The sequence below is a fragment of the Hypomesus nipponensis genome, chromosome 11 (assembly GCF_054491055.1).
Source record: "Hypomesus nipponensis isolate SF chromosome 11, ASM5449105v1, whole genome shotgun sequence".
Taxonomy (NCBI): Eukaryota; Metazoa; Chordata; class Actinopteri; order Osmeriformes; family Osmeridae; genus Hypomesus; species Hypomesus nipponensis.
In genome coordinates this window covers 21,392,452-21,416,894 of record NC_140371.1, presented here as the reverse complement: position 1 = coordinate 21,416,894, position 24,443 = coordinate 21,392,452, and the positions used below count along the sequence as shown (strand labels likewise).

Below are 24,443 nucleotides of genomic sequence, written 5' to 3'. Positions count from 1 at the left end.
TGTTTACCCATTGAGTAAGTATGAAAACACAATTTCACTCATTCCTTCATAATAAATAAATACATCGTTATTTTAATATTTGAAACATCTAAAATAGCCCAAGGAAGCAGTCACTTCCGACTTTCTGTTTCCCATCATGCAAAGCTACTGGCCGAGGGATTTTTAAAAAGTTATTATCAGAAATGGCGGAGGACTTGATAAGGGAAGTGGCCAGTGTAAGTGTATTAAATAGCCGTTTAACAGAGGATGGAGGACATTTACATCGGGAAAGTTGTCTCTTGATTTCGCCAAACAAAAAAGGATTTAACTCATCCGATCACTTAAATACAGAATGTAGCCTGCTAGAGCATACAGTCTCAAACGAACATGACACGGAATGTCCGGAACAACTCTCAACTCAGCGAATACCGATCGACCATACCAACGCAGACGTCTCGGAGTCAACAAAAAACTCTTCAGAATGCCAATTTACCACGGCAGACAAGGAAAATTGTATCCCCGCCGTTGTTACTACTTCTGGTTCGGGAGTCACCGGTCCAGTCCATGTCGGTGGGTCATCCACATCATACACATCCATTTAATGTGAATTGGCCCTACAGTAGCTTGATTCAGCCCTAGGCGTCTAGCTGACCTGCGTGCTTGTCCTAGTTAACTCGACTAACGTATTTGTACTCAAACGTAATCAGATTGTTTGTATTCTTCACTTTTCAGCCTCTGAGGCTCCACATGAAGACAGTCTCTCCCAGAGGAGCGAAGAGGCCGGCTCTGCCCTTCCTCTGACTCCTGGTCGGCAGATTGAAGACGACGCCGAGGTGGTGCGAAGAGCTCGCGAGGAAGGTCGGGTGAATGTTGTCTTCCCTGGCTCAGTAACTCAAGAAGGCTGCTGCCGTATCATCTGTGAAATCCTCAAGTGCATCCTGTACCAGAGACAGCAACTGCCCATGACCTATGAACAGCTGGTGTATTCTCAGAAGGAGCATCAAGATATGCTGGTGAGTTTGGTAAGGTTATTGTCAAACAAACAAAAACATCCATCAAAAGTTTCCTTAATCAATGCATGAAGAAGCCAGCTGTCGTTTGAAAGAAAACATCGTCCTTCTCCGTTTCAGAACAAGGAGTTGGTGGGTCGGAGGCCCTCCCTGTCCACAGTCTTGGACTGGAGGAGGTGTCAGCGAACGCTTCAGGACCTGGAGGAGGTACTGCAGCAGCTGGAGGTGCTGTTCTCCCTCAGCCTGGTTCCCCGGGTTCTCCTCCTCCTTGGGGGTTCCATCATCCTCCCCAAGGAGCTGTACGAGGTCAACATGGAGGCGGTCATACGGGCGTCTGGGGGGCGCAGCCTTAGAGTCTCCACCTGCATGCGTCACATGTTCAGGACTCTGTTCGTGGCAGACGTTTTGTCGGACACCAGGCCGATCCACCTCATGAACACCACCGTCATGGTCCTTGCCCACAGGGACTGCGGCGTTGACTGGTTCCGGCCTAAACTGGAATACAGAGTCCCCACGCGGGTTAAGTGCCAGGTTATTGCCCTGGCTTCAGACCCTGGCTTCTCTGAGGCCTCGCAGAGAAACCTCCAGTCCTGGCAGGATTACGTGTGGTTCCAGGCCCCAGTGGCCATCAAGGGCTTCAGCAAGTGACCTTCCAGAGGAAGGACCACACGGCAGGAGGTTGGAGGTGGTCGGAAAAGTCAAAGGGGGGGAAATATGCCTGGTAACCACACGTTTCTCAGGAATCTTTTTGTTAGTGTCGTTTTTTTTTTATAGTTCAGGACCCAGGCTGGTGTTCTGTGAACTACCAAATTGTACAGGTTTTTATTGATGGGTTGTCTAGATCTACTTTTAGTTTGAAATGTAATGAAAGCACACCTGGTGGCTCTGTACTGTTGATGAGCAGAATCCAGTTCATCATATTAACGCTTGTGGACACTCAACCTCAGGTTTGACACAAAAAAAATAAATAAAAATACTTCAAGTGCATATATATTTGTGTATTTTGCAACGTGTGGTCTTCTCCAATCTCAGAATGTTTCTCCAAGCAGTGTCTTGTTTTCTGACTGCAGAGTTTCCTGCATGATATCATGTAGTTGTATGTTTGGAAGATTGACTTAATTTGTGCCGGGTAAGATGTGTGTTTAGACTTATCAAATGTTGTATAATTCTGCTTATAAGTCTGCTTCAAAACTTTATTGTACAACCTGACAGTTCAATATTCAATAAAGTAACAAGTACAAGTCATTCTGCTTCCATAACACCACTACCTACATTATATTAATTAAAGGTTGTTATCAGGTAAATTAACATAACCTTTTTCAGTCTAGGTGGTTTAAACTCAAATCAGAGCTCTGTAGTGTTTTCAGTCATTTTTGTCCATCTAGGTACTCTTCACTAACAAACTTGACATAAAACAAGATTTCACAGGAAACTGATTATCATTGGACCCTGTTGATGTGTCAGTTATCACATCAATATTTTACATTCAATTAATTTCCTGGATTTAGACAAAGCAACATACAGAGTGCATATTAATTCACTTCAGGATCTAAAGCGCATATCAAGGCAAAGCGTTTCGATTTTGTGAGCAGCTTTCCTCTCTCCTTCCTGTGTACGACGACCACAGAAGTCTAGAGTATTCGACCACAAGAGAGACGTTACATCTTTTCCACTTTCTTAACAAACTGGACCACATCTGCTGCCAGAAGCTGAGGCTCTTCAAAGGCAGCGAAGTGACCGCCCCGAAGCATGTAAGAGTAGGAGTAGATGTTTCTGAACTTGTGACTGGCCCACGAACGAGGACAGTGAAGGAGCTCGTTAGGAAAGGCTGCCAGTCCCGTCGGCACAAACACCCCAGTCCTGTGGACAGGAAGGACGAAGTTAACCCTTGTCATACAACCAGACCCTGAACATGGTTCTCCAGAAGTATATAGAGTATAGTGACAGTACTGCTCTGGAATCCACTAGTACCTGCTATCCTGTCTGTTCTCCATGTTGGTCTTGAGGTTTTCCTTGTAGAAACGCATTGAGGAGACAATGCTGCCAGTGCTCCAGTAGATCATGATGTTGGTTAGGAGGTCATCCAGACTGAATTTCCTAGAATCAGAAAACAGGTTTATTGCCAAGCAGGTTTTCATATTTTCTTTTGGTCTGACAGTGTATATCAATAAACATAGTGTGAGGACAAACATATAGCTCAAGCAAGAATGAGACTGGGAATACATAACATACATTCATACGATATAATGTCCCATCCAAATACCTTCTCTATTTTAAGCTCCAAAATAGGTTTATGAATTATATCTACCTTTCCAGCCCCCCATCCTCCAAGTCCCTGTTGTTAAAGTCAGTCCAGGTGGAGAATTTCTCCAGAATATAGGCAGCCAGACCAACTGGAGAGTTGTTCAGACCACAACCTGCACGAACAAATGAACACTGTTAGTCCTCCCTTAAGTATAAAGTGGCATTACTGCCAAGATTTACTTTTAGGCAGACCATCTCAGTATTTGAATTTAGTCCCATTTCAGAAACACCATTCTTTATTTTTAAAGATATATCAATGGTATTTTTCATACTTTACTAGACAGATTATAAGGGAAGTGAGAGAGACAGAGAGAGAGAGAGAGAGAGCTCATCTTACATGGTACGTGCACTTATCAGATAAGTCCCACAGCCACAGAAACAATACCTGCTGTGTCTGGCTTGGTGGCCTGGATGTGCATGTACCCTGTCTCTCTCAGCATCTCATACACGTTCTTCTCCATAAAGGGGAACAGCCTTCCAACGTCTTCCTTCGTCAGACCCACCAGGAAAGGCAGATAGGGTCCAATCAGGAGAGACATCAGAATTCCAAATCCTTTTCGTGGCGCAAATATCATGTTCAGATGAAGACCTTTCACACTCCTGACAAAAGAAAAATCTAAAGTTAAGAATTTTTAAGTCTAGTACGTTTTTTGGTGGTTGCTTAATGTAATCAACGTGAATGATTCAGCTTTAAACAGTTTCATCAGTGATCAGCAGATTATCTGTTATTATTCAACCTCACATTTTCAAGATAGATGTTGGTATTTTGAAGAGAAATATGAATAGAAAAACAAGCACAGGTTAAAAGATTAGTATGTATCTATGACAACACATTTGTGATAGCAGACTTGTTTCTGTTAGCTCTCTGAAACTCTGCACAATAGTCATTGTGTACTTGACAGCAAACACCATTGTTATGAGATTACTAAGAATTTCACCATAATCTGTTTTGAGGAAAAATGAGTCACACAAGATCATCCTCGTGCAACGTTGCAACACCAGCAAGCTGCATGATTCTGAATTTTCAGCTGGTTCTTAACTTATGGTTCTTAACTCCACTTATGGTAGACCAGAAAAACGAAATTGTGAAAGGTTCAAAGTTCAACCTGCGACGAGTGGAGCCATATTCCAATACAACAGCTGATCTGACTCTTACTGAGGTTTCATCTGGGCCATGTTGACTGACTGACTTACTGAGGTTTCATCTGGGCCATGTTGACTGACTGACTTACTGAGGTTTCATCTGGGCCATGTTGACTGACTGACTTACTGAGGTTTCATCTGGGCCATGTTGACTGACTGACTTACTGAGGTTTCATCTGGGCCATGTTGACTGACTGACTTACTGAGGTTTCATCTGGGCCATGTTGACTGACTGACTTACTGAGGTTTCATCTGGGCCATGGTAACTGACTGACTTACTGAGGTTTCATCTGGGCCATGTTGACTGACTGACTTACTGAGGTTTCATCTGGGCCATGTTGGCAGTGATAAGTGAGCCCCAGTCACCACCCTGCAGGTAGAACCTGGAGAACCCAAGACGTTCCATCAGCTTTAGGAAGACTGTGGCAGCAGCCAGACTGGTGAACCCTGGAGGACCATCAACCACAGAAGAAAAACCATACATCAATGTCCGCCGGCGGCAAAGGCCGGAGAACTTTAAGGGCGTAGGTTCCAAGTTACACTCTGAGAGCAGCAAATCTGTGACCCAGTCTGACACACATTTTTTTTATGAAGAACATATTTAACAGCCGCATCCTCATCCTCATCCTCATACACATCCTGTGTATTTATGTGTATATAATGTGTATTTAATTTTTATGGCTGTCCCACCCACATCTGAAAACAAACCTACGCCCTTGGAAAACTTGAAGGGAGAACGTGTGTGGTGCGCTTCACCGTGGCTGTCACCTTGTTTATGGGGAGCCTCAGAAAAGCCATATCCCGGGATGGAAGGGCAGATGACCTCGAACACCAGGTCGTCTTGGGACTCTGTGAGCAGGGGCAGGATCCTGTAGAACTCATAGAAGGAACCAGGCCAGCCGTGGACCAGCATGAGAGGCACCACCTTCTGCCCCTCCCGATGGGGCGGACGAACATGAATGAAGTGCACGTCTAAACCTGAGGGGAAAAGGGTTGGTGAGGAGACAATAAGGTCTTCAAGAACAGTTTCATAAGCTACCTGAGGGAGTTACATTTAGTCATTTAGCAGACGCTCTTATCCAGAGCGAGTTGATGCTGACTCTGTGCTGACTATGGGTGTGACAGGAGCAATACTTTATATCATGCGTCATTAGGTGTAACTGTGTACCGTCTATCTTGGTCTTGAAGTGGGGATACTTGTTCAGTATGGTAATCTGCTTTTTCCAGTCAAACTGATTCCTCCAATAGGACACCACCCTCTGGAGATGGGTGGAGTTGAAACCGTACTGGAAGCAGGAGTCCTCCAGGGGCTCTGTGTAGCGTGTCTTGTCAATGCGATCATAAAGATCCTAAGTAGGCAATCATAAACCAATTGTTAAATAAGGAGGTTTAACAAATAAAAGATACAAATAATGCAGATTTCAGTGTGGTGAACTTGCTTCTTACCTGAATCTCTTCTTCGGAGGTTTGGACTGTGAAGGGGTAAATGTTCTCCTCTTCAACTTCAGGTCTCACTCCTGCGCCCCACCATTCCTCAAGCATAGGAATGCTTTTGCCCTCCCTCTTTCTGCATAGCAGATAGGTCAACACACCGCCCACGGCAACAGATCCTGCTGCCAAAATCTGCTGGTGCTTGGGCTCCAAACTGGAGAAGGCCTGCCTGCAAAACAACTTCTTACCGTGAAACAAACATTTCAAAGTGTGGCATTCTATGCCGCTTTAAGTCATGTCTTTGGGATCATAACGCATTTAGCCTACCTCAGATCTTCAATTGCTTGCATTATTTCCCAAATGCGCTTCTGCCTCGATGTAGGTAGCTTACTTTTGTATTACTTCTGAACTGCTCCAAAGTCCAATTTTCGTAATCTGGGCTGGTGTGTGTGGACGTGCATTTTATTTCGGTTCAAGGCAGTGTACGCCACGAAACAAAACAATCATACCCAAAGGATTTGGGTTGCAGTGATTGGTGGAAGATTTTCCAATCCCAAAACTAAGGACTGTTTATTTTATCTGATTTGTTACGATAGGTTCCTTACAACGAAGATCGATACATCCATATTTGGCCTATCAGCTTTACATAAACTACGTTCTTTTACCAACGATATCTTTATAATAAATGTGTTCTACTTTAAGGAGTTGAACATAGCTTTGTATCCCTAGTGAAATAACTGGTACGATCATATGAACCTAAATCAGCGCCACTACTCGATTTAAAACGGCGGTTGCGGATGAAAAAACGACTGTCACATTTGCAATTTTGGGGAACGGGTTATTGTGGGTTACGCCGTAAAAAAAAACAGGCGTACTTGAACATGTTGTTTGGGTTGCATTGATTGAATGCTCTGTCTCGGCGATACGTTCGACTTCATGCAGCACCGGCGGCGGCGATGAAGCTGAGAATGCCATTGGCTGCTTCAAGTCAGCCGGGCTGCAGGCGGCGCCGGTGCTGCATGAAGTCAAACGCACCTAGTGACGCGCCAGTATTATATAAGGACTTGGCTTGTTGTTGTCAACCGTTTTGTTTTGGTGGTATCGAACAAACAACGACATTATCTGAAATCATGAATTGGACGTTCGTTTTACCTTTGCTTGCGGTGGTTTTCACCGTTGCAAGTGCTGGCATGATGGCTGGAGGTGTCATGGACTCTGACATGAATGATAAATCTACACAAGATGCCTTACAATTCGCCGTTGTGCAACACAACAAGAAAACCAACGACATGTACGTCAGCCAGGTGGCTAAGGTCGTCAAGGTTCAGAAACAGGTTGGTAGAATCTTCTAAATGTATTGAAGTCAATACAAAGTGTCGGTGTGTAAGTTTCATATAGCCTAAGGTTGTTAGCCTACCGTTGCGCTACCCTGGATGTCCTGTCTGTGCAACTTAGCAATCACAACACATAACCTTCCCTATCTGTCAGTTTTAAGGTATTAGAAACAAGAAAATGTCAAATGACCAACGTGTTTAATGCAATCCCAATAAAGCGACGAACGCTAGTACGATTTCAAATATAAACACGTACAGTATACGCCTGAAATAATGCCACCTATTGTAAAACAATTAAGCCTTTAGCCTAAATCCTTGAAACGACAAGATTGACCATTTTGGGGCACACAGATATGTATAAATATTGTGCTATCACAGAGGAGGAAGCCATCGACTGATTTGCCGTTTTTAAAATGTCCGGTTTGTAGGCTTAAACCTACACCCTGGTGTGAGATCTGACATGACCTTGTTCTCAGGTTGTGGCTGGTATCAAGTACATCTTCACCGTGGATATGGCAAGGACCTCCTGCAGGAAAGGAGGTGCTGAGACCACGTGTGCAATCCACGAGGACCCACAAGTGGCCCAGGTAATAGGCTACCATGTTAAAGTTTATCTAAAGAAGAAAAACACCATGGCAAACAAATTGGCTACTAGATATAAATAAAAAAAAGAACGTAAATTCCCTCCGAGAAGCAATTTGTTGTACCGCACAAAACATAGACACACATCTAAGTCAACACAACAACGAAAATAATCGAAGAAAAAAAACACACAAAAAAACAATGATGTAATCATCTGGTGTGTGTTATCTCTGTACTGTGGTCAGAAACCGTTGTTCTGATTGTAATTCATCCTGTTCACATTATGACGCTCTCTCTGATCATGTTTGTTCCTTCCACAGCCATACCAGTGCAAATTTGAGGTCTGGAGTCGTCCATGGCTGAGTGACATACGGGTGGTAAAGAATGAATGCCAGTAAAGGTGGCCCTCTTAAAGGACGCTGTTTTTCTTAAATCAGTATCGTGTAGTTCCATGCCTACATGCAATGATCATGTTTTTACTTTTTCTTTTACTAACGTTACATTGTTTTAGCTTTCAAGTTCTGAATCTACCATTTAATATTCAAACTAAGGCTTTGGCAATTAATACAAAAACCTCTAGATGCAATAATGTAAACAAACCTTTTAAATAAATGCATTTGATAGCCTATTGTTTTGTTGTAGACCTCTTATTACTTTACCGACAAAGAATGGCTTTGGAGTTACCACCCACTATTCTAGAAGTTAACCAAAAATCGTCTACGTGGTCGACAGTCAATGGGAAATTACATAATATTTTAGGCTACTAATGCTACAGCTTTCTCCAACAAAGTCTTGCTGCTCCATGAAAGTTGTACACTGACAGTTTTAGTCGACCGTAAACACGTTTTTAAATGTAACTAGGCCCATTTGTGTATTGAGTGAAACATTCGCGTTTCAGTGTTTTGTCTTTCATCTAACTCACTGAATTCGAGTGCCACTGACGGATGAACACTGGACGGGTAAAACATATCAAGCTACTGTCGATGCCAGTCGCCCAATATCCGAGAAGATGCTGCGGTTTGCGGTCAAGGTAACTGCTGAGGCATGGGATAAGGCTGGGCTGGACGGTCCAACCGCGCCCGCAATCGAGAAGATATTTGCAACTTCCCAAAAAACGCACGACAACCCGTGCATTTTAGTCACGACAATTTGATTGGAAAGTTTATATTAAATAAATAGGTACAACCTAATAGGAACAGGTCTATTCTCAAAACTTGAGTACTGAATTTTCCTTGTTATTGTCGTCAGCATCGAGAACAATGCTTCTGACACTCAATTTTCAAGCAGTAGTTGGTACTCAAGTTCAATCTTGTTTGATGTTACTTTCTGTACGTCACCACTAGAGGGAGGGTAGTTCACTAGAGGGTAGGGTAGGAATGCTGTTCACACGGCCTGAAAACAGAGGGAAGGGCTATGCCGAAGCCCTGGTCGGCAGCGCAGCCAGGAGGCCTCCCAATGTACTGCTTCATTGAGGAGGAAAACACGCTGTCCTATGGGCTCTTCACAAGCCTGGGATTCACAGAGGAGCCCTCGTACAGGGCAGCCTGGTTTGTTTTCAACAGTTTGTGACCACAGAGCTGTGGAATGGTAAAAAAAAATATTGGCCGACAGAAGTGGAACTTAATATGTGGGAAGATCAGAAAATGAACTTACAAAAAATAAAGGATTGAATAATGCAAAGACTTGGAAATGAGTCTTCCATCAAGCTTTGACTGTGGATTAAGTGACAAGAACATTTGTAAACGAAATCATGCTGTTATTGCTCTATTCATTGTAAAATATTCATATGAATTATCGATGTATACGGTCTACACAGAATAGGCCTACAGCTTTGTGAAGTACTGCAGACAAAGTTTTAGCAAATAATGCTGACATCTAGTGGTGAAACTGGGGCTTATTTCATGGTCTGAAACACGTTTGATGAGAAATGAAACAATTCTAATGTATTTCGAAAGAGATTATTTGAGGAATAAGTCAAGACCGTTGGAAAGTAAATGCCCATCCAAACCACAGAGGACGTAAATACATTTCCGACATTTTGTTCACTATTAGAAAAAGAAAACAGACAAAATTGTCCACACCATTTTCTGTTAAAGAACGCAGCCTTTAAAATAAAAGCAGATTTTCTAATACATACAAGATACAAATCTATATTCTGCGTTAATATTCAGTTTCACACTTTCAAAGATTTTGGACCCAAAGGAAAAACTGCTGTCCTTTTGCTCTCAAACAGTAGGTGGCGGTAATGCACTTCATTAACGTTGATCAGTCAAACCCCAGCTAACGGATGAAGAAGAATATTTCTGTCTGGGTCTAACAGTGAGGATTTATTCAGAAAAAATAAACTACGCTTGGCTTAGGTAAAACATTACCACTACTGGTATTCTAACTTATCAGTGTATTCCCCCCCACTACTCTCGTGGCTTGATTAGTCATATTAAACCCTAGAGCTATTCTAGTGATATTACATAGAAAGGTAAGCTACGTTAGTGCTAACTTGCCAAAAGAAGTTCAGTTATGGTGACTGATGCTGGTGGTAACTATCACTTTCTTTTTTTACCAACTCTACATTTCTTAATAAGCCATGCCCTGTTATTTTGTGTGTCCTCTTTAGTTACTGTAAGTTGGCTTGCGAGATATATAAACTCAGAGTATTTGGTATTCACTCTCGTTTTGAGCTTGAAGTGGGATCTCAAAACCAGAGTGAATACCAACAGAAGAATATTGCAATGGATTTTGGCACATTTTGGGGGGGCCGCTGTGTTGCTCATTCCACGAATGCACAATCCTTACAAGTTGTACCGTGTTGTGAAGGTGACTAATCAGGCTTTCCAACGACATAAAATACAATACATATTGGTATTATGGAAGGGGAGGAATAATCGACCGAAATAACGTTTTCAAACTTTTTTTGAGGAGTTTATTTGTGCAACATTGCGTAGAAGTTTATTCGAGTTAATTTCACTTCCCTACTCGAATCAACTCCTCTCTTCCAGGTGCCGTGATTAACTAACGCTGCAGATAGCAAGGTTAGGTATTTTGATGGCACCAAGAAAACCAAAACTGCCTACCGCTCTACCTGAAAACTTTGAATTGACTGACACGGAAAAGAACAGATGGAAGTTGGGAAAAATCATCGGCCAAGGAGGTTTTGGATTGATCTATCTTGGTAAGAGCAATGCACACACGTTTACGAACTCAGCTTGCTAATATTTGTCTCGAGTTGAGCGTTACATCATCAGCAGTTTACTGAAATACGAATCATAGGCTACATCAATATATGACCTATGTTTTTTACATGATTTTTTCGTAGTTTTTAACATCTTGTTCTCCTGCCCCACATCCTCCTTACTCTTACCCTCCATTACATTTCTGGTCCTATTCCGTTAGTTGTCTTTCTCTCAGTCACCCCCCAATCCTGTTTCTTGCTTTCTTTACCCAAACTCAGCCTCGCAAGATTTGGACAAACCTGTGGCACAAGACTCACATTTTGTGATAAAACTGGTGAGTCTGACATGATTAGTTGAAAGGTTACATGTTGGGCAATTGGGGATTTGCATTGTGCCAGACCAATTTGGCCAGACATATGGCAGAATAATGTCTAAATCATGTACATCCTCAGGGCCCTGGTTCAAAAATAGCTAGTTAGTGTCACAGTTTCATGGTTTGTTTAAATAGAATGATATGACAAACAGCTGTCTGTGCAACTTGAGTTGAACAGGAAGGCATCTTAATGGAACTGTTGGGCAGCACTTTGAAGGTTCCTCCGACACAGTTTTCTGTAAATAACCTTATTCAGTGTCCACTTTATCTTCTGGAATGTACTAAAACAAAGTGAGCCCTCCCCTGCTGACTGTCCTGGGTGTGTCTGCAGGAGTACCATGAAAACGGCCCCTTGTTCTCCGAGCTCAAGTTCTACCAGAGAGCCGCGAAGCTGGAGAGCAGTGAGTATCCAAATCCTTCCAAGCCCAAGCTCTCTCCCATTACATTTACATTTAGTCATTTAGCAGACGCTTTTATCCAAAGCGACTTACAATAGAGAGCTGTACAAAAAGTGCATAAGTCAATGATCATAGACAGTGAGAGAGCCCCAAAACATTGCGGTTTCTTGGAGGTGGATGTTGGGAGTCCCCAAGGGTCATCAGTGGGGTTCCATCATCCGGGAGGACGCTGAGGTCTCTCCCGCTTTTCAAAAGTCTGTTTACGAGCATCGTTTTTTTCTCACCTGACTCTATCTCAGGGCAAGCCCTGTGACAGGCCTTCCTCCCTCCAGCTGCCAGCTGCACACGGCCCAGCCAGGCCTGCTCCTCTGTAAAAGGAAGATCCAGAAAAAAAGAATATGGTGTGTGCGTGTAATCATGACCTTATCCTGTTGCTGTTTCAGTACACAGGTGGAAAACGACCAAGAAGATGGATTTTCTGGGAATTCCAGCATACTGGGGTTCCGGATTGGCAGAACACAACGGAAAGAGGTAACCTCTTGACTGAAAAAAAACTATATATCAAGCTACAAGGATATAAGGATAGACATGTTGAGGTGGTATTGCAGTAGGACTAATTTACACAGAGATGGAGAAATCTGGAAGTCTTTCCGTGTGTCATGTGGTATAACTGTTTTTTCAAGCTAAATAAGGTAAAGGGGTAATGGAATGATGCCTACATGTTGGCTGTTTCCATGTATGTGTGTATCACTGAGAGGCACTGAATGCTGTCGTGCAAAGACAGTAAAAGTTATTGATTGATTGATCCCTTCAAGTGTCTGTAGGACAAAGGTTGTTTGGGTCCTAAACCTCCTAGGGCTCTTCGACCTCCTCAGGTACAGGTTCATGGTGATGGATCGTCTGGGCACCGACCTGCAGAAGGTGTGTGATGGAAACGGAGGCCAGCTGAAGGTGGAGACAGCGCTCCAGCTGGGCTGCAGCGTGGTGAGAAGGGCCACGTCTCTCTGACGCACACACATATATGGAGTCCACCCCGACACACACACTTTGTGGAAGCATGAACTTGAAACTATTACCCTACCCCAGCTGAAAAATAGATTTCATCCATGAGTAGAATATCTGTATATTATTATGAATGTCTTTAATTAAGATTTTTCCCTCAGTGGTCTGCCTCCACCTAGTGGTTGACTAATGGAAGTGATCATTGATGTTGAGAAAAGAAGCAAAATGTGAAACCACCATGGAGTGAAGATACAATACACTTTCTAAATAAACAAACAGACACACACAGTGCAGGGAACATGGGTTGATTCTCAGCTGTCACTTCTCCTTGCTTTTCGCTCCTGTGTCCCACTGATCTCTGTGTGTCTCTCTCTCTTCCTCCACAGCTAGATGTTCTGGAGTACATCCATGAGAACGAGTACGCCCACGCAGACATCAAGGCGTCCAATCTGATGCTGGGCTACAGAGACCCCAGCAAGGTCACATGGGATCTGGTGTTTACAGTATTGGAAACTGGTGTTTACAGAATGTCTACTCTAAACCCTGCCATAGAACAGGGTGTGGCCTAATAGCATATCCATAATCTGAACCCTGTCCTAGAACAGGGTTTGGCCTAATAGTATATCCATAATCTGAACCCTGTCCTAGAACAGGGTGTGGCCCAATAGCATATCCAAAAGATTTGGTGATTCAGAATAAAAGTTGTCTTTCAACTGTAGAAGGGTGATTCTGAACTCAGTTAAGTGTTTTCAGTTATCAAATATGGAATTCACAAAAATGCAGTTTTGAACTACAGATTGTACTTCTAGGTATACCTAGCAGACTACGGCCTCTCCTACAGATTCTGCCCTGATGGCGTACACAAGGAGTACAAGGCCAACCCCAAGAAAGGCCACAATGGAACGATCGAGTACACCAGCTTGGACGCTCACAATGGAGCTGGTAAAATGGGTTCTTCAATCAGCAGTTTTTTTTTTTTTTAAGTACAACATTTGTTAAAAGGATAAACGGTTTCAGATTAAAACAAATGCTACACGCTACAATCTGAAAACCTCAAAATATTCAGTGACCAAACGACACTGAAAACAATCGGGAATCCGCATCAATAACGGTGACCACGTACGTGCACGTGTTTTGACCTTCCTCCTCGCTGTGTTGCGCAGCTCCATCCAGACGAGGGGATCTCCAGGTGTTGGCTTTCTGCATGTTACACTGGCTCTGTGGAACGCTGCCGTGGGACTCGGTGCTCAACAGCCCCACTCAGGTTCATGAGGCCAAAGCCAGGTACTTCTGAGACACACAAGAAATGAAGCGACCCGACTTACTGTGGCTCAGGGTTACGTCTTATTTTCATTCACCCATTTGTACCACCCCCCCCCCCCCCCCCCCCTCACTGCTGCATCGACAGGCTGATGGAGAACTTGCCTCACTCGGTGCAGCAACTTCCTCTGGATAGAGCTGTCTCAGGTCAGTGTGAGACTTTATCTGTCGACTCAACCTTAAATTCACTATTTATAACATATCTAATGTAGTGTGAACAGAAATAATACTATTGTGCCATAATAACACCCCAATTCCTCAACTAGTCTTGTACATTTCGATTACAGTAGTGCTTAGTACAACCTGTTACAGTACATGATATGGATGTGTCGACAGTGATCTGTTGACCACATTCATATATAGGGCCATGTCACTCTCATGCTAATTTTTTTTTTATATCTTGAACAAACGCGCATAGTTAGGATACCCTACTAACTGTCTAAATTATCACTGTTTTCTCTTTTAAAAATAATTTTCCATTGACCAAGGGGATGGGCAGTAGACATTTCAAGCAGTGATTTTGTCTATCTTAGAAGAGAATCTGTACTTTGAGAGGCGTGTGTGTGTGTGGTTCTTTCCTGCATCTTAAAAGGTGAAGGGGTTGCTGGACTTAAGAGATAAGAACCTTCGTGTGTGTGTGTGTGTGTGGGGATATTGTTTGACACACACTTTGTATAGCGTATCACCAAAGTGCCATATGGCTTTTATTAAATCAATCACGCAAACAGTCTTTTCAACATAGTTGAAAAGTTTTTTTTCCATTGCTCTCTTCGTTCTTACAGACAAGATGGCTGACTTTTTTCTAAAAGTTAAGGAGCTGGCTTATGAGCAGCGTCCAGACTACCAGGCCCTGAGGACACTGCTGTCTGCAGGGGGGCGGAGGGCCGGGGCAGGCCAGGGAGGACTGGACTGGTCTGGCCCTCCAGGAGAGCTGCCTGGGGGCACGACCAGGGGACCAGACAGGAGCAAGGTCAGGGGTTCATTCATTTTTTGGGCCACTTGTCCTTTGGGCAAGTTAGACATTTCTTTTTTTTTTCTTTCTTTTTTTTACTTGTCCAACACCTGAATGTAAAACAAACAAAACAAAAACATTTGCTAATGCATTATAGAAAGACAAAATTGTTGTTTTTGATACGAAGAAGCCGTTTTTTTTTCTTTCTTCAGTCTTTATTATACTTTTTTTTTTTTTTTTTTACTTGTCCCAGACAATCGGACAAGCCTTAATGTCGATCACTGAAGGTGATGACATAATCTTACTTCTCATTCCCCTGAGAGGTGAGGGGAAACTGACACAGTACTGTGCAAAAGTATTTGGCATCCAAGTTTTTTTTTCACATGAATATTGTCTTTAGATTATTTTTTTGTCTTCTGTATTTGTGCGGCAGTATAAAAGTGTAGTGGGTGAGGACATTGTGTTACATCTTTTTGTTTAATTATTTCTCAAAGCATTTTTGCTTTACTTTGAAAACCTTTTGTTATTTGTGCCTAAGACTTTAGCGCAGTACTGTGGATCTGACTCTGGTTACCAGAGGGCACCACACCTGTAAGAAAGGACACATTTGTTAAGAGCAGCACAGTATCTACAGCCACGGTCGTGGATGTATTCCTGCGTTGACTGGCATCAACGTGGGATTCAATGGGATTCAAATGGTCTAATTGGACCTAATCTGTCAAAACCATCCCTCGCCCTCTGCACTGCAGTCATCCACTGCCATGAAGAGAGGCCTCCCATTTAGTTCTCCAGACGACCACAGTGAAAGTGAGGTTAACCTGTCCCTGACCCCCCCCCCCCCCTGCAGGACTGAGAGCCACAGCCGCAGTGCTCAAGAGGGTGTGGAGGGGAACGGTGCGACGATCCAGTCCAACCAAATTCCCCCACTTCAGCCAGCTCACAGTGGCTAACTTAACCCCTCAAACCTGCCCATGCGAAGAACAGCCCAATTTCAGACGATTGAAAACACACTTTTTCTTGTGCACATACTTCTCCGGGGGGGGGGTGGGGGGGGGGTCAGAAGTTCAGCAGCCGCAATTATGCTATTTTGCTTCCTGGCTCTTGATGTTTAGCTTCCTTGTTGAGGTGCTGGGCAGTTTGATCCATAGTTATAACAGAAGTGTCAACAGAGAGGAGGTTTAGAGAGAGTATATCTCTTGGAAGCTAAAGGCGGTAGGATGTGCTGCTTTCAGGCACTTCATTCGCTATTCAAAGCCCACATTTATCTAAATTCACTTGTTCAGTTCTGCCATGCTGACATTACCTTGACTATCTTCATTTGAGTCAATGGTCTGAGAATTCCAAAGAGGGTTATTTGCTGTAATAAGCCCTTCCATTTTGCAATGTATCTATATTGATGTTTTTCAACAGTTAACTGTACTGGGACTGTGGTACGAGTTACAAGCACATACTAAATTGTAGAAAGCATTTGTCTGAAAGGACATTTAAGCATTACTGCGATCGGGGGTTCATTGAACACAAGACCTTGTTTGGGTGAGTTCATGACAAGAAATAACTTGACGTTATTCAAGTCTGTTTATACTTAAATCCTCAGGGAACAGGCCAAGATCGAGGGTCGGCCATAACAAAGCCAGGAAGAAGGGGGCAACAGGTGGTGGAGGAAGAGGACGAGCGTGGACATGGAGAGGAAGCTAGAGCTGGCAACACGAGGGCTCCTCCCACAACCAAACCTGACAAGGTAAACACGTCCCTCTTTCACATTCAACCGCAAAGAAACAAAACAAGTTTCACCTGTTGCCTGTTTATTCATTTATGTATTTTATTGAAGTGTATCAATATATCGCAATGCAACATTTTACAATATGTATCGTAGAGTTATGGCAATATTTTTACAATATGAGGTCCGTTTGGTCCTATTGGTTGAGCTACCAGCACGCAACCTACTCTGCACCTACGTCATGCGTGCATTTACAGAAATCGCTTGAACTGAGTTAACAATGTACAACAAAGACAATTATTGAAAATGTTTAATGTTTTGGAAATAAATGTGTCAATTGAATTTCCGTTTCATTTAAAATGTTGTTCAAAATATTGTGATACGTATTGTATTGTACTCGCAGTATCGTAATACGTATTGTATTGTGAGCTGACTATCGTTACACCTCTAGTATTTTATAACACTTTAGTCTTATGCTTTGCCTACTTTTCCTGTTAACAAAGAGCTACTGATACTAGAACCCCTAGAATATGCCTGTTTTTCTTTCATTTTGCTCCCAGAAACAGACCAGACCCAGAGGATCCAGATCTACCACCGCCCCCGAGGAGGATGGTGAGAGACCCAGACCCATCGCGGCGTGCCACCTCAGAGGACCACCCATAGGGCCCAGGGCCCAGCCTGACCAGGGGGTGAGACCGAGGCGCTAGCTCTGGTCCTTACGTAGGAAACAGATCACCAGTTCAAGTCTTAATTGAAACAGATGTTGGTTCTTCTCGTAAAGGGACTTTGTTTGAAGCCAACTAAAGTGTTTTACTTCCTCTCAATCATGAATCATTTGAAACAAAATCCTTTTTTCTAAGCCCAAGTTTATTGAAAAGTCTCATAATTAGGAGAATGCATTCAACAACTTTCACTCAATGTAGTAACCATACAGCAACTATTAATTACAATTGTCAACAGAAAAATAGAACAAAAAACAAAAGACCGGTCCAGGAAAAAGCAGCTGAAGACATTGACCTCACCGTGACCTCAGGACCACAAGTCAACCGCCAGCTGCCTCGCCATGCTCGACTAGCCTCACCTGCCAAGACAACCAGCAGCTGGGACCAGGAAGCCTGCTACAGTAGGAGACCCAGCCTCACACAGGCTGGTCGCTCGGGTCAGACACACAGGCCCTGGGAGGAGCGATCCTACCAGGAGGACCATCCCTGGGAGGACTCTGACGATGATGAGGGTGATGACCAGAGATGGGTGAATCGAAGATACAGCCACACAGACAACCGAGGCTACAAGCAACAGTACAATGATGACGACGGTGACAGCGACCATGGTGACAGAGAGACACAAGGCCCTCAACCGGAGGGTTCCTGGTCCTCCAGGATCTACTGTGCTGCGGGGCTTATCTTCATCTTGCTTGCCTTTCTACTTGCACTGAGACACAATGATTTGCACTCTATTCTCCTGCACTAACCAGTAGACTGAAGGATTAGAGTGATTCTTTTTTTTTTTACTGGTAACTAGTCTGCCCACATTATCTAATGAAGCAGTCAATAGTCTGGTCCTTAGGCTTTCTGTGTGGCCATCTTCACAGTGATGGGCTGCATTACAAACAAATTGAAGAGTTTTAAAATTAATTTTCTGTTACACACACAAATGTAATTATGATTAATTTAGAGACATGAAATGATGTGATACCTTGCTGCAGTAGGGGCACTCTCCGAACACAATGTGGAAGCTTTGTCGACTGGATGGTAGCCCTCGTAACCACTACAGGGGATTGAACATGACTTCAGAATAAAACTTGACCCATTCTATGACTTACTCCAATTCTTTTTACTTCGGGAGTGAAGGTGCTAGGGATGCTCATTTAGATTTTCTTTTCTGACTGATAACCGATGTCTTAACGACCATTAACCGTTAAAAGTGACTTGATTACGTAAGATAAGATAATCCTTTTTGTCCCGCAGTGGGGAAATTGCTGTTTACAAATAAATCCAAATGATTTAATCAAAGTAAATCCAAACCATTTAATCATGATTGGCGGCTGGGCTTTAACAACACGGAAGGATAATAAGTTATTTTGCTGCCTTACAAAAACGGATATTCCCGATTTTTTTTCGCTAGGTAAGGTGAAAAGTTTTTAAATCCAGCAACAGTCTATAATGGGAAACACTGTTTAACCGGTTAACATTTGTATTGTCGGTTACACGGTTAATTATGAGCTTTCCTAGTGGGTGCACTTCAGCCCTCACCTCATACAGACAGGCTTGGTGGAAAGGTTGACCACATCTTGGATCGTTGCACATCTGATCCGGAATGGCCGATTCCAGGCGGTACGAATAACATATTCCACACTCCATACTGAAGCTCTAAATCACAAACACACACAATACATGTACGAGTTAGCAAGGCCACATTTGATTTGACTGAATGTGGGTGGATAAGGATATTTCCTTCAGCAGATGGTGTCAAGGCCTCTCAGAAGGACATGCATGGTAGCGCCGGTCTACAGCACTGCTCTAACCCCACTCCTCCTCCGACTGAACTTGGCCTCCTCCGCTCTTTATCAACCAGAGACCCGCTGCTTGCTCGCTTTATCACTCACTGAAAGTCTCTCTGTCGTTATACGTCTCTCTCCCGTCTCACAGTTTGACTTGCAATGCGAGGCACTTTTTTTTTGTTTAGTGAAACATTAAAACCAAGATGGCATGTAAAATACCCACATCTAGTCAAACCAAACTTTTTCACGTTGTTTGGATTGCTAATGATGCTGAGACATTAATCACCGTGGCGACAACGAATAAACACCATGCCCCTTCAACCCCTCCCCTAGAGAGAAATATATATATAAAGAAAAGATAAATGGGTGTGCGATTAAAGCGATCTTGATAGTTGCAAGGATTTTGGCATCTTTGTTATTCTAATGATCTTTTCTGTAAACACCCCAATTAAAGATGATTTAAGCCCACCTCTTGCAAACATACAAAAAGGGAAACATACTTCTCCCCATTCTTCACAAACAACCCCTCTCTCTCCACAAACAACCCCTCTCTCTCCACAAACAACCCCTCTCTCACACATACTGATCACTTGGCAGAGGGAATTGTGAAGGGAGGGGGGGGGGATTCAACTTACAGATTTTTCGTGGGTGGAAGGTGATGGGAATTCTATCTCCAAAACATCCTGCAGATTTTGCAACACACTGTAATCTGGATTCCTGAAAGCAAACCAACAGTTCCTCATTCACACCAATTAAACACATGCAAACGAGCCACCTTGTGTGTCAAAGGTAGGGCTGAAGAGATAATTTCACAAAAATGATAAACACCTTAATTCAATTTTCCTTCCGACGTTTGAAAGGGAATATCATTCTAAGGGGACACATTACATACAGAATATATTGCTTTGCTCTAGTTGCATATTGCTCAGTGTCCATTTTATCATTGTAGTCTAATAATTCTGGAGATGGAGATGATAATTTACACAATTGACTTTAGGATCAACACCAAGGAGATGTATTTACCATAAATGCATGTTGCCATTCAACTGTTTCCGCAGGGGGGTCACCACTGAAGAAGAATCAGACAACAACCAAATTAATAACTAAATTCAATAAGAGCTTTTAGAACACCCCAGAATCCTGTGGTTTCTTCACCTTATGTTTTCACATGCGATCACTAATCCCAAGCATTCGTAAGATAGTCGGCCTCCAGGCAAGTTTGATACATTTGATAACATTCAACACATGGTTAGATGGAAGTCATTTCCCCTACCGTGGTCTGCTCCCAGCAGGCAGCAGTCAGGCAGCGTCTTGGGGTGCTTGGTGTCCACCTCCACCTTGATGGACACGTTGTTCCCTTGAAGAGGCAGACACGACACGGTAAGAGGAAAGCCAGGCGTGGCCAACACTCTGTCCTTGATTGGTTTCCGGTGTTGTGAAGGGAAGTAAGTATAAAAAAGGGCGATACAGATATGATTTGAAGTAAGGAATCAGTGGGGGAGAATGAACAGATTTACATTTGTGTCTTTAGGATTTTTGTGTGTGTGTGTAGGATTGTAGCAGATGTGTGTGTGTGCTACCGATCGCAATCCGCCTCATTGTGTCGGCTCTACAGGGTTTTTCTGGTTCTAGAACCCAAGTCTTCTCATCAATCTCATCCAGAACCTTCCAGAACTCAGCCAGAGACTCCAGCACAAGCAGGAACTGAGCATGGACATGCCCTAGAGTACTCTGAGAGAGAGAAACAACAAAAAGGTCAGTTTCATTTGGATTGGGCGACTGACTGGAGATCTAATGAGGGATTTCAAGGGTTGATTTTGGAAGGATAATGGGTGGGGGGTAACTAGTAATCCTAACCCTTGCTGTACTTGAAGTGATATATCTGAAGGCCAGGGCCTTACAATCACGAGGCACAAGGTGACGGGATAGATAGAGCAGGTTCCAAACACGTTCACACAGAGTATGTCAATGGGAGACTGAAACTTGCTTCAAAGTGAGTACTGTATGTACTGAACCAGTGACTGTGGTTGTGTGCACCTGTGGTGTCCAGGTGATGGTCAGTGGTATAGGTAGGTCAGCATAGCACTCTGGAGGCTCTGCAGGATGCTGAAAAACAGAAGGCTTTGCTTTACCCAAAAAAAACTTTGATGGATTTTGCACAGTAGCTACTGCATTGCTGCACATGCCCTCACCTTGGGTTTCAGTTTAATTGTGACGTCATGCAGTCGCCCAGACGAGTCCTCCGCTCGAAGTTTTAACGTACAAAACTCTGAATCAATGGACAGAAGCCTAGAGGAACAGAAAGATGTGTGATGCCATGATTGTCAAGTCACGTGAGTTATTGTCAAGTGTGAGGGGCACTTTATAGCATGCAGAGAGCAGTATAGTACACTGAGGACTGTGCTGGTGGGTGGAGAGTTACTCAGTTAACTGTGATGTGTGAAGATTAACTTGAAGGACACATTATCTGCGAGAGACTGCTTGCATGGCGCCCACTATCAATACCAAAGCACTGGATGACTGATTTGATGTACAAAAATGACATTTGGGCCTCTACAAAATGATTTAAATGATTTTGGGGGGGAATCTGTGACAAAATAATGGGACAGTTTTGTAAGAAATGACAGATAATGCGTTGAGTTTCACTAAAAAAAGGTACAGAACACAGTATTTTGGTTATTCTTAAAGTGAAAACTTAAACTCAGTGACCTACTAAGACTGACTGTTTCACATGAGTCATGGCAACAGTCTAACAGTGAGGAGTTCCTTCTACTGCAGTGAAACAACATACTTTTCCCAGCCCAGCGCCTCCATCTCTGAGATGAGTTGAGAGTAGTATTGAGGAGGGGGGATAGAGCAATATTCCACATGGTTCTTCAGTGCCACCTCCTAACAACCAATCAGAAAGCCAGGACTTGGTCAATGGGTTTCACATTCTCTCAGCAACAGACGTAACAAATCGAATAGTTACATCGTCAAACAAGGCTGTGAAAAACTCATCACATAAAATGCATCGTGTGTCAATGACACAGCAGCAGGCTGTTCTGTTGGCCTTACCAAAACAGTCGTCAGTTCCAATATAAAGCTGACTAAATCAGCAGAGCGGTGAAGCCTCTGAAACAACCAGTTTGAGAACAGAATACAACAAACATTTGTCAAAATCAAAATGCACAGTGTTTCTTTATCTCAAAGACGCTTTTCAAATGAAACAAAACAGGTGTTGATGAATGTGCCTTGTCGCTAGCTTCAATAATTCATTTTTTATTAAGGGTGAAAAAAATAATGCATTTTGTACCCTAGGGGGAATTGCGAATCTAATCACAATGACCCAACAGGGTCTTTACAACCAAATATGTGGATTTCCAAGTCACTGTTAACCAAGCAGTGCGATGTGGTTGTTTTCCAAGCAGTAATTAAGCAAGACATTGACTAATGCATATCTAACTAAATTGGCTTATCACAGCCCCTTTTCTAGTAGATATGAAATGCTGTGTTGTTGTAGACTTGCCTGCTTTACGATGTGTCGATATCCATGTAGAAGCCGTTTCAACTGCCAGCAGCAGTGAAGTCTGCAACACAGAAGTATGCAATATAAACAATATAATTCTGATTAACTTGTAAAGTTCACATAAAGGTAGTCAATGAGCAAGTCTGTCAGACAGATCAGATCGATTCTGCATCTCCACTGACACGTGATTGTCAAGTCTTTCTCAAATTGTTATTTAATAAGAAAAGTGAACCGTACTTGGCATATTTAAGTTGATGATTTGATGGAAGAAGTATTCGTATTCTAAAGTCTCTTCCCTGAAACGAGAAAGGAAGTTTGTTAGTTAGGTTAATTTAAATGGAGAGTTCACGTATGATCATTAGAGCAAAATAATTTCAGCAATCCGACACATCTACAATAGCTAGTAAATTGTATCAACTGGTTTAGCGATAAAGGTTAGCTAGCCATGTTGAGTAGTCTAGCAAGCTAATAGCTAGTAACAGCAAAGAGACGCACGGTAACAGTAGACAGTCAGTTATGCTAACTAGCACTAGCTACCAAACTACAGGCAACGTTAGCTTGTTTGGACAGCTAGACAATCATCGAACACCGCAGCTAATTAGCCAGCCACGTAGCGTTAGCTACATACAGTATCGTTTACATAGTTTTTCTCAAATGCTGAATCAGAGCCGTGTTGTAGCCATCTGCATAGTTTCCTTGCTCGGTACCTGCACAGTGATAAATCCATCATATGCCGTCTTTTCCTTGTTGAGAGGCAATAACAACGGGCTGTCTTTCACAAGAAGACTTTCCATTTTGGTCAAACAAGGTTCCAGTTCTGTGTTTTTAATTTTAATCTATGAACATATGTAAGACATTCAATTTAACCTAGCTCAGTTGTGGCACTTCAGTTATACTACTAGACTAGCTAGTGGTTGAGCAAGCGTGCTAGGTAATGGTAGAAGTTATTTAGCGTAGACTAACTAACCTAGATAAGCTCTACTAGCTAGGACCATTCACTATGGTAGTCCTCATCAAGTAACCTGCTCATCAATGATCCAAACTTTTTTTTTTCGAACTTTTTTATTTTTATTTTTTCAACCTTTCAAAACTTTTTTTTTTTCAAAACTTTTTTTTCAAACTTTTGAACTTGAAAAAAAAATCACACACAACACAAATAAGTTTCTGGTTTCAAAACAGTAAAACCTTTCCAAAAAAAGAAATTAATACTTAATTTTGTAAAATGTCAAAACTTTTTTTTCCCAAAACCTTTTTTCTGCCCCCCTTATGAGAGTACCACAGGTATCCTGTGTGTTATAGAGGCATACCATATCACAAACTAAAGTTCTGTTATTTGTGAAGGCTGTATTGCACTGTATTGTCTTTGAAGGAGAATCTGCATTCCCTAGAGCAATCTCCTCTCAAATTCTGCCCAATAGCACCAGGCCCAGTCTTGGTTTATTATCTAAACCCCAACCTCCCACAAGACATCCTGCATCATAATAATTCATTCATCATAAGATGCAAATACGGTATGTTCTCTGCCCCATTCAAATCAAGTCAAATCATGATTATGATAAAAGCTTCCCATGTGCAGGAATCCAGCAGAAGCTTAAGTGTTTAGATTCTGCTTGGATCACTGTGCTTCCTGTAAGATTGTGATTCCTCAGAGGAGGCGGCAAGCCCTGCATGCTTGCATTGAAGAGGCTGATGTTTTTGTCATTCACCTGCTTCCAAGCTG

At 42.8% G+C, this 24,443-nt stretch overlaps 5 protein-coding genes across 7 annotated transcripts; 3 read left to right on the top strand and 2 right to left on the bottom strand.

The window, feature by feature from the left end:
* Positions 1–125: 125 nt before the first annotated feature.
* mad2l1bp (MAD2L1 binding protein) lies at positions 126–2,075 on the top strand. 2 transcript variants are annotated; one of them, XM_084709622.1, is made up of 3 exons: positions 126–549; positions 712–1,001; positions 1,110–2,075. In XM_084709622.1, exons 1-3 carry the CDS (start codon positions 183–185, stop codon positions 1,635–1,637), a joined length of 1,185 nt encoding a protein of 394 aa, XP_084565748.1. In that variant the 5' UTR covers positions 126–182; the 3' UTR covers positions 1,638–2,075. The 2 variants fall into 2 exon arrangements, with proteins under 2 accessions (XP_084565748.1, XP_084565749.1); XM_084709623.1 differs by having other exon boundaries at positions 127–549; positions 712–992.
* An 86-nt stretch (positions 2,076–2,161) lies between these two features.
* Positions 2,162–7,302, bottom strand: ephx5 (epoxide hydrolase 5). The gene is made up of 10 exons (XM_084709621.1): positions 7,285–7,302; positions 6,195–6,307; positions 5,883–6,096; positions 5,605–5,785; positions 5,205–5,414; positions 4,754–4,883; positions 3,679–3,893; positions 3,298–3,406; positions 2,961–3,086; positions 2,162–2,849 (listed from the first exon to the last, which is right to left on the bottom strand). Exons 2-10 carry the CDS (start codon positions 6,215–6,217, stop codon positions 2,648–2,650), a joined length of 1,410 nt encoding a protein of 469 aa, XP_084565747.1. The 5' UTR covers positions 6,218–6,307; positions 7,285–7,302; the 3' UTR covers positions 2,162–2,647.
* cst3 (cystatin C (amyloid angiopathy and cerebral hemorrhage)) lies at positions 6,921–8,411 on the top strand. Its single transcript, XM_084709624.1, has 3 exons — positions 6,921–7,201; positions 7,678–7,788; positions 8,104–8,411. Exons 1-3 carry the CDS (start codon positions 6,998–7,000, stop codon positions 8,179–8,181), a joined length of 393 nt encoding a protein of 130 aa, XP_084565750.1. The 5' UTR covers positions 6,921–6,997; the 3' UTR covers positions 8,182–8,411.
* A 1,646-nt stretch (positions 8,412–10,057) lies between these two features.
* On the top strand, positions 10,058–18,529 carry vrk2 (VRK serine/threonine kinase 2). 2 transcript variants are annotated; one of them, XM_084709660.1, is made up of 14 exons: positions 10,058–10,143; positions 10,780–10,952; positions 11,232–11,287; positions 11,658–11,727; positions 12,168–12,255; positions 12,600–12,708; positions 13,113–13,205; positions 13,536–13,668; positions 13,890–14,010; positions 14,135–14,193; positions 14,829–15,016; positions 16,593–16,736; positions 17,276–17,404; positions 17,676–18,529. In XM_084709660.1, exons 2-14 carry the CDS (start codon positions 10,826–10,828, stop codon positions 18,183–18,185), a joined length of 1,827 nt encoding a protein of 608 aa, XP_084565786.1. In that variant the 5' UTR covers positions 10,058–10,143; positions 10,780–10,825; the 3' UTR covers positions 18,186–18,529. The 2 variants fall into 2 exon arrangements, with proteins under 2 accessions (XP_084565786.1, XP_084565785.1); XM_084709659.1 differs by having other exon boundaries at positions 10,082–10,319.
* On the bottom strand, positions 17,562–23,753 carry fancl (FA complementation group L). Its single transcript, XM_084709661.1, has 14 exons — positions 23,431–23,753; positions 22,961–23,019; positions 22,724–22,784; positions 22,273–22,329; positions 22,007–22,104; positions 21,408–21,504; positions 21,253–21,321; positions 20,796–20,946; positions 20,489–20,572; positions 20,239–20,284; positions 19,851–19,932; positions 18,968–19,084; positions 18,411–18,482; positions 17,562–18,313 (listed from the first exon to the last, which is right to left on the bottom strand). The coding sequence occupies exons 1-14, from the start codon at positions 23,515–23,517 to the stop codon at positions 18,278–18,280; spliced, it is 1,116 nt and encodes a 371-aa protein (XP_084565787.1). The 5' UTR covers positions 23,518–23,753; the 3' UTR covers positions 17,562–18,277.
* Between the last annotated feature and the right edge of the window lie 690 nt (positions 23,754–24,443).